Source organism: Silene latifolia, chromosome 1 (genome assembly GCF_048544455.1).
Source record: "Silene latifolia isolate original U9 population chromosome 1, ASM4854445v1, whole genome shotgun sequence".
Lineage (NCBI taxonomy): Eukaryota > Viridiplantae > Streptophyta > Magnoliopsida > Caryophyllales > Caryophyllaceae > Silene > Silene latifolia.
Window position 1 is genome coordinate 5452399 of NC_133526.1, and position 9134 is coordinate 5461532.

General features: G+C 41.5%; 2 protein-coding genes across 2 annotated transcripts; one reads left to right on the plus strand and one right to left on the minus strand.

Moving 5' to 3' along the window:
- The first annotated feature begins 255 nt into the window (after positions 1–255).
- LOC141594845 (multiple C2 domain and transmembrane region protein 16) lies at positions 256–3712 on the plus strand. The gene has a single exon (XM_074414837.1). It carries the CDS (start codon positions 472–474, stop codon positions 3556–3558), a length of 3087 nt encoding a protein of 1028 aa, XP_074270938.1. The 5' UTR covers positions 256–471; the 3' UTR covers positions 3559–3712.
- A 1107-nt stretch (positions 3713–4819) lies between these two features.
- On the minus strand, positions 4820–8378 carry LOC141594852 (uncharacterized). The gene is made up of 2 exons (XM_074414844.1): positions 8163–8378; positions 4820–6329 (listed from the first exon to the last, which is right to left on the minus strand). Exon 2 carries the CDS (start codon positions 6318–6320, stop codon positions 5055–5057), a length of 1266 nt encoding a protein of 421 aa, XP_074270945.1. The 5' UTR covers positions 6321–6329; positions 8163–8378; the 3' UTR covers positions 4820–5054.
- Between the last annotated feature and the right edge of the window lie 756 nt (positions 8379–9134).

Here is a 9134-nt window from a genome sequence, read left to right on the forward strand (position 1 = left end):
GATCTCTCTTGTGACGGACACAATTTATGACATTCTTAAATATAACCACTTTAAGATAAAAAAGCAACCACTCATAAAAGGTTACTTATCAAATACACAAATAATATTTATATTTTCTCATTAAAATGATCATATTTGAATCAATCACAATTTATGACGAAAAAGAACCCTCTCACAAATGAGATTTTGGACTAAGCTAAGTCTTCACTCTTTCCTATAAAAATCACATTCTTCACCACCACAATTCTTCTCTTTTCCACCCCCTCAACTTTTGTCAGTATTTTCCATCCTTTCCTTTATTTACAAGATTCAAAATTATTCTAGACCGTCTTACAGAAGACTTACGATAAAATTCTTCGCGATCGCTTTCTTACCAAATATAAGCATATAATTGAGATGTCATCACATATTTACATGCAAAAATTTACGTTCATCAATTGAACTTCTTAAGATTATTTATTGATTTTTGTCATGGCAACCGTGAAGAAACTAATAGTAGAAGTAGTAGACGCAAGAAACCTACTACCAAAAGACGGTCACGGGACATCGAGCCCGTACGTTGTAGTAGACTTTTACGGTCAACGAAAACGCACCCAAACAATTGTCAAGGACCTCAATCCGACCTGGAATGAGGCCCTTGAGTTTAACGTCGGTGGCCCCTCCGACGTTTTTGGGGACATGGTTGAAATTGATGTGTACCATGACAAGAATTACGGTCCGACTAGGAGGCATAACCATTTAGGTCGAGTCAGGCTCAGTTCAGGTCAGTTCGTTAAGAAAGGCGAAGAGGCCTTGATTTACTTCCCTCTTGAAAAGAAGTATTTATTGAGTTGGATTCAAGGTGACATTGGCCTTAAAGTGTATTATTCCGACGACGTTCCGCCACCACCACCACCGGAAGCTTCACCGCCTGCAGCAAATGAGGAGCCAAAGCCAGCTGAAGAAAAGGTGGAGAATCCCAACGAACCACCTGCTGACACGTCAGCAGCCCCGGTCCCACCACCAGAACCAAGTAATACTAACGTGGACTCTAAGTTACCTGAAGAAGAGTTCAAAGATGCTAATGAACTACCACCACCACCGTCATCGCCAGCACGTGATCCACCACCGCCTCCGCCAATGTCACCGGCACGTGACCCACCGCCGCCGCCATCACCACGGCCAAATATTGAGATGATGGCTAATATGGCTTCAGGGTCGATTCCTGAAGTGGGAATCGCTGGTGTCGGAGCTGGTGGAATACCACCAGCTCCAATACCGTCGATTCCACCGACGATGCCGATATCACGATCAATATCGACAGCGTCGTTTGAGAGCGTTCCGCTTGAACACTCTACATTTGATCTAGTGGAAAAAATGCACTACCTTTTTGTACGTGTGGTAAAAGCAAGATCACTCCCTACTAACGGCTGTCCAGTAGTAAAAATACTGGTTTCGGGTCATCGGATCGTATCCAAACCCGCCCGAAAAACGACATTTTTCGAGTGGGATCAGACATTCGCCTTTGCCCGTGACGCTCCGGATTCCTCAGCTATCCTGGAGGTATCCGTGTGGGATCCGCCGAACCCTGGGGGTTTGGCAGATCCCACTGAAGGAGGACTGTCCATGAGGGAGTTCTTAGGTGGGATATGCTTTGACACGTCGGAGATTCCACTAAGGGACCCACCGGACAGTCCCCTGGCTCCACAGTGGTACAGGCTGGAAGGAGGTGGAGCCCACATGGGCGATTTGATGCTTGCCACGTGGGTTGGGACCCAGGCAGATGACTCATTCCCTGATGCATGGAAAACTGATACTGCAGGGAATGCTAATTCAAGAGCTAAGGTTTATTTGTCCCCGAAATTATGGTACTTGAGGGCTACAGTTATCGAGGCGCAAGACCTTTTTGCGGGGTCTAAGGACCCCGTGTTCCAATTGAAGGCTCAATTGGGCTTCCAAGTGTTGAAGACCAAGCCAACGGTGAGCCGAAACGGCTCACCGACTTGGAATGAGGACTTGATGTTTGTTGCGGCCGAGCCATTTGGTGATCAGTTGGTGTTCACATTGGAACAACGACTGCACAAAGGCTCGGCCATGGTTGGGGTGGCTAGAGTGGGTTTAAACACGATTGAGAGACGGGTAGATGACCGAAAAGTGGTCCCTAGGTGGTTCTCGTTCGATGACCCAAATACAGACGAGAAAAGAGCGTATAAACCGAGAGTCCATCTACGGATATGCTTTGATGGCGGGTATCACGTGATGGATGAGGCAGCTCACGTGTGCAGTGATTATCGGCCCACAGCGAGGCAATTGTGGAAGCCTGCGGTGGGGACGGTAGAGCTTGGAATCATTGGGTGTAGGAATCTTTTGCCTATGAAGGGTGTGGATGGTAAAGGATGTACAGATGCATTCGCGGTAGCAAAGTACGGCCCTAAATGGGTGCGTACGAGAACAATATCGGACAGTTTGGATCCGAAGTGGAATGAGCAGTATACATGGAAGGTATACGACCCTTGTACCGTCTTAACCATTGGGGTGTTTGACAGTTGCGGTGTATTTGATTCCGATGAATTACAAGAAGTAACGCGTCCAGATATCCGTATTGGTAAGGTACGAGTACGCATTTCTACACTCCAAACCGGAAAAGTGTACAGAAATGTTTACCCGTTACTCCTCCTAACGCCAATTGGGCTAAAGAAAATGGGTGACATAGAATTAGCAGTACGATTTGTACGGAACACGCCTACGCTAGACGTGTTACAGGTATACTCTCAACCTCTGCTGCCATTAATGCATCATATTAAACCGCTGGCCTTAGGCCAACAGGAAATGCTGAGAAACGCGTCTGTCAAAATCCTTGCTGTACATTTGTCACGATCAGAACCGCCTCTTCGACCTGAGGTTGTACGTTACTTATTGGACGCTGACTCCAACACGTTTAGCATGAGAAAAGTCCGAGTAAATTGGTTCCGAATTATCAGCTTGGTTGCGGGAGTGATCGATATGGTGAAGTGGGTAGAAGACACAAGAACATGGAAAAACCCGACATCAACCATTCTTGTACATGCATTACTGGTAATGCTGGTATGGTTTCCTGACCTTATCATACCGACATTGGCATTCTATGTCTTTGTCATTGGTGCTTGGAACTACCGGTTCCGGTCACGTGACACACTCCCTCACTTCGATCCCAAGCTCTCGTTGGCCGAGAACATTGACAAGGACGAGCTAGATGAGGAGTTTGATATGGTGCCTAGTAGTAGACCACCTGAGGTCTTCCGTGGCAGGTATGATAAACTTCGGACCCTAGGGGCACGTGTCCAAACCGTCCTGGGAGATCTGGCTACCCAAGGAGAGCGGGTTCAAGCATTGGTAACGTGGAGGGACCCACGAGCAACAGGGATATTCGTCGCGTTGTGTTTTTGTGTGGCCATCATATTGTACTTGATACCTTCAAAGATGGTGGCAATGGCTTCCGGGTTCTATTACTTTCGTCACCCAATGTTTCGGGACCGAGCTCCGCCTCCTGTTATCAATTTCTTTAAGAGACTTCCTTCACAATCTGATAGAATATTGTAAGATGAATATTAAGAGACTGAAACTGTGTGTTTATATAATGAAACTGCAATGTGCATATCATAGCAGCAGTGCAGCACACTGTACTGCCTCTGATTTTGCTAATTAGCTTTGTGGAGTGGTGAATAAATTTCGACGGATTTCTTTTTCTGGGTAATATTAATGTAGTACTTCCTCCGATTTTTTTAATTCTTTACGTTTGATTAAGATAGTCTAAAACAAAGTAAAGAACCAAATAAAACTTATCTGTCTTTTAGGTCTCAATGTACTTCAGTAAAGAGTGCATACCATATCAGTATCCTGGCTTTGGCAAGATGCATATCAGTATCACATTATTCAGGAATCAGGATATCCATCTGCATTTTAGAAAATATTACCACAGCTGTATAACATGTTAACCAGACTCGGTTAAAAGTATACTGCGCACGCACGCCCGGGATTTTGAGAAATTTATGTGCTCAGTTGCTCTGTTTTGAGTGTCAGACAGAGATATGTGAAAGAACAATTTGGTGAACAGCGGGAGTAAGGAGTAACAGGCCAACGACAACAATAACAGTGATAGGTATTGCGGAACCTTTGTCCCGAATACAAAGCCAGAAAATAAATATCATCAGGAAGAAGGCAAAAGAAACAGCCACCAAGGAAATTTTTCCTGCACAGTTAGTTTACTGCTAATACAATTTTGAGACAGCACTGCCAATTTTTCAGAGGATCTAATGATGAAACTCTTTTTTTAGTAGTCCTTCCGTTCCAATCATTTGTTTACCTTTGATTAAAATACCTCTCACAATGAATATAATAGGTAAACAAATGATTGAGACGGATAGAGTATATAAGATCTATAACTGTTCAAATTTTCATCAAACAGCTAAAAACCCTAGTATGAACTATGATATAAACAACGCTACAAGAGCTTGTCCTTCCTAAGCCTTGCTACAAATTTTGTTCCCCCAACACAACTCGTAGGGGAAGGGACACAAGAATTGATTCGACTTTGATTTCTCATCGGGGAAATACGATGCATGTTTCAAATATACATGCATAATTGCCAAATATGCCAAAATATCATGATGCTGAACTTACTGATGCAAAATATGCAAGCCACCATTCAGAAACCTAGAAGCAGCCCCATTAAATGATGCTTAAAATAACCATATAGGCTTGAATGACTATGGAAGAGCAAACATACAGGCTTCAGATCATCTTAAACTTAAAGAGCAAAGAAAGTTTTATGAGAAGGTAAACCGAAAAAGAAGTAGAAATATTGAGTAAAGATTCTTCAAACAGAAGAGTAGTATATTACAGTATCAGCTGAAACCTTTTTATTTATTTTTTTGTTTTCCAAGTTTCTGCATATAACAAAAGCTCATAGGCCATATAGCACACATACAAGTATACAAGAGAAAGCACATACATAAAATACAGTTTTATGCTACTTGAGTTTCAACATCTTCACCTGGAATCCTGCACTCGTTGGCACTCGCAACGACCACCTCCATCTACGGTCCTGCTTCAACTAAAGAAATAGAGCGCTTGACGTCCATGACCTTCTCCATTAACTCACCACTTGCTTCTTCCGCTTCCTTGACTAGCTTAATAAGGTTAGCCTTTTCAACAAGAAGAGCTTCTATCTTTCCATCAACCTTCCCTAGCTTCTTCTTCAGCTTCACAAGATCCTTCACCTTCTCACCTTCGTCACTTTTCTTGCTCTTATCCTTAACTTTCTCCTTTTTCTTCTTATGTTCCTCACTACTTTCCTCGGATTCAACTTCACTTGGTATTTCCCGTTGCCCAACTTCACACTTTATTTTCTCATCATCCTTGCATTTCTTATCATCCTTAGATTTTTTCTCGTCTTTCTCCTCATCTTTCTTTTTAGTTTTCTTTTCCACTTTCTCCTCGGACTCTTTGTCATCTTCAGCCTTTGATTTACCGTCCTCTTTGTTCTCAGTATCATTTTCACCATCCTTCTTTTTCTTCTCCTTTGTCTCTTTCTTCTCTTTATTTTTTTCACCATCCTTAGTTTTCTTCTTCTCGTCTTTCACTTCCTTTGCTCCATTTTTCAACTTTACCTCTACTGACTCCTCTTCGTCATCACCATCTTTGTGCTTCTTCTCTTTCTTATCCTCTTTCTCATCATCTGTCTTCAATTTGTTGTCCGCTTTCTTCTCTTCATCATCTTCACCATCATCAATTTTCTTCTCCTTGTCTTTAGCTTCCTCCACTCCATCTTTCAACTTGTCTTCATCCTCGTCATCTTTGGGCTTCTTCTCTTTCTTTTTCTTATTTTTTTCTTTCTTCTCTTTCTCCTCTGACTGTTCGTCATCACCGGTCTTCGTCTTACCGTCCACTTTGTCCCTTTTCTTCTCTTTCTTCTCTTTATCGTTTTCACCATCCTTCTTCTTTTTCTTCTCCTTCTTCTCCGTCTTCTCTTCATCATTTTCACCTTCCTTTTTATTTTTCTTCTTGTCTTTTGCATCCTTTGCTCCATCTTTCACATCTGTGTCTAACTTTTTCCTCTTCTTGTCTTCTTTGTTATGTTCCACCTTTTCTAGTTCTCTCTCTGATTCATTTTTCACCTGCTCCGTCTCCTCAATTGGAAGTACATTTACTTCCTTATCCTTCTTAATTTCTTCCTCTTTCTTTGGTTCCTCTACCTCAATAGGTATCTCCACAGTCTTTTTCAAGGCCAACTCTTTCTCTATATCAGTCACTTCGTTGCCGGGAAGCTCTTCCTTTTCCACAATAACAAATGAGTCTCCCATCTTAATTTCCTGGCAAAGGAGAATAAAATTTAAATTGCATCCCATCATCCTAAATTCAGTAATACTAGAAAACACACGAATTAAACAAGATACAAGTCACATTAAGTAATTTACGACGGAGACCTGCAACAAGTCCGCATCACTGTAATCAGCAACTATCAATCTATCATACAAGTCCGCATCACTGTAATCAGCAACTATCAATCTATCATACTGTGTCAGACCAAGTCAAATTAAGTAATTTACAACGGAGACCTGCTACAAGTCTGCATCAATGTAATCAGCAACTACCATACCATGTCAGAAGGTATATCTACCCTAGTAAATCCCCAACAAGGCTGCCACCAAGGGTGAGCTAAGGACCGATATCCTTGGACAGTTGGACTTGAATAGAGGTCATTTTACTACAGGCACGATTGAAAGGAATTTGATTTAGCAGCCAGTTTACCATGAGAGTAGATGACAGGCACAGGTTCACGATGCTATCGCGCTAGTCCCTCAAGATTTATAGATAAACCTCATCCAAGGATAACCATTCAATGGTTCATCTTCTACTAATAGTGTTAGTAGTAAGTTCGAAGTTGTAGTGCAGTATGATGAAATAAAGCAAATTGACTCACTAAACTATCTCGGTTTCTTAAATCATGAAGCATCAGTCGATTAAGAAATTGCTTTCAACAACAAACATTTGCTTTACGTTATCAACAAACGGGAAAGGCTATGTACCTACGTATATTCCAACTCCCCTTACTCACCATACGCAAAAATGTTGTTGCGGCATTGGGATAATGTTTAATTGACTATACCGTAGACCCAGAAAATTTTACTTTGCACCAGACAACTAATTAGACATATAGCTCTTTCACCTTCATTGAGGTGAACCTCTATTTGTTTGTACCATTAGGGTAAAGCTATTTACATTCGACCCCGCTACACCAGATAGGCATAATAGGAATAATTATAATAGTTGGGCCATATGGTTCATCTATCATGGTATCAGAGCCAGTGTGACCATAGGTCACGGGTTCGAATCCTGGCAACCTCAATAACTCACGAAGTGGAATCTCAGCACATGGTACGGGGGAGCCTGCATTAACCACTCTTCAAGCTCAATGGGCATTTGAGTGAGGGAGCATAATAGGAATAATTATAATAGTTGGGCCTTATAAAGGTTTTGGTTGAGATGGTTCATCTATCAAGGCAGAAGCCTTTGAGACACTAAGGTAACGTTCTTCTGTCCTTATAAAACCGACCTACAGATGTTCCATTACAATGGAAATTCACAATCTCTGGAATTTCACCCAGAAATAATACTGGTCTGAATCAAAATGCATCCCAAACATGTTGCTCACCTCCCCCAATCACAAATTACAACAATAATCGAGAACAAGGATAACTAAATGCTGATAATTCCAAGTTTTAGCGCGATTGCAGACGGATTTTCCCTTAAAAGGCAAGAACAAAGTAACACCAAATACATTGGTCATAAACTTGCTTCCAAAATTGAAAGTCTGTACTGCACAAACAGTCTATAACAGGATAAACCCATATCGAAAATCACCACCAACATCAACAAAAACACCATGATCAATATTAACAACACATACCCACTGATCAAATTCAGCTGAAAATGCACTAAAAAAATCATCAAAACAAAAACCCATCATCAAATTTTCTAAATTACTAATAAAGTCCCAACCTTTATCAGAATTTCAACTCAGCTGATTAGAAATTCAGTACCCAATTATAAAGTCAACATGAAACTGTTAGAAATCCCAGATTAAAACTAAAACATTAGCATACAGTACTGTATGTAGAAGAATAGGATAAAAGTAAGCAAACCTTGAAAATTGCAAGATTGGATCTTTCTTAATGGGTAAGAACTAAGAAGAGAATGTTGTAGAAGAGCAGTTTGGAGAAATGTAGGACCTTAATTACCAGAATTACATTCATATTATACTCAATATTTATAGGATTGGATGCTTAGGAAAGTCGGTAACTTGGTCGGTAACTTGAAGAGTTGAAAGCGTGTCTATCGGGTGAGTGGCAGTAGAAGCTACTTTGTCATTCAGTCAGTACATGGGCTTCTTTCATTGATTCACGGTTGGCAATTTCGCATTGACCCGATCCGTTCCAATCCGAATTTTTATATACCCGATCTGATCTTTATGGTTAAATGTAGGGCAATGCGAGCCGGTTCGGACTGGCACGCACTTCTGGGCCAGAATTTTGCAGTCCGTCTTCAGCCCAATCCGCCCGCACTGGCATGGCTCAATTTCCAGCTCTAGTTAAACGAATAGGATTTCGATCTGAAGGCAAGTAAATCAAATTAAATCAAAGTAAACATTCCGAAATGTAATAGACTTTAAAGATTGTTTAAGTTTGGTAATAATGAAAATAGATTAAAGATGAAGGCTTTTCATGAGGTGTAGGTAGAGATGGCAGTTGCTCGGGGACCCTACCCAGGACACGAGGAGGGGCCTGGACCCCTAATGGGTCAATGGGTATGAGTCTCATTTTTCGGACCGATGGGTATGGGTTGGGTATGGGTCTTAAGAAAATATTTTGGGTTCGGGTCCGAGTCTAAGTTATGAGACCCATACCCGACCCTTAGACCCTTTATTAAAGAAAAAAAAATCAAAATCACAACTTTTCTGAATTCATACTGGCAGACGGTAGAAACACAACTAAAGTCTCTTTCTCTTCCTTCATCCCATAAAGTGATAAAACCCAACCAAACTCTTCTGACAATACCACCACTCCACCACTGACACAAGAAAACCACCACCACAACACTGATACGCGACTGACAAT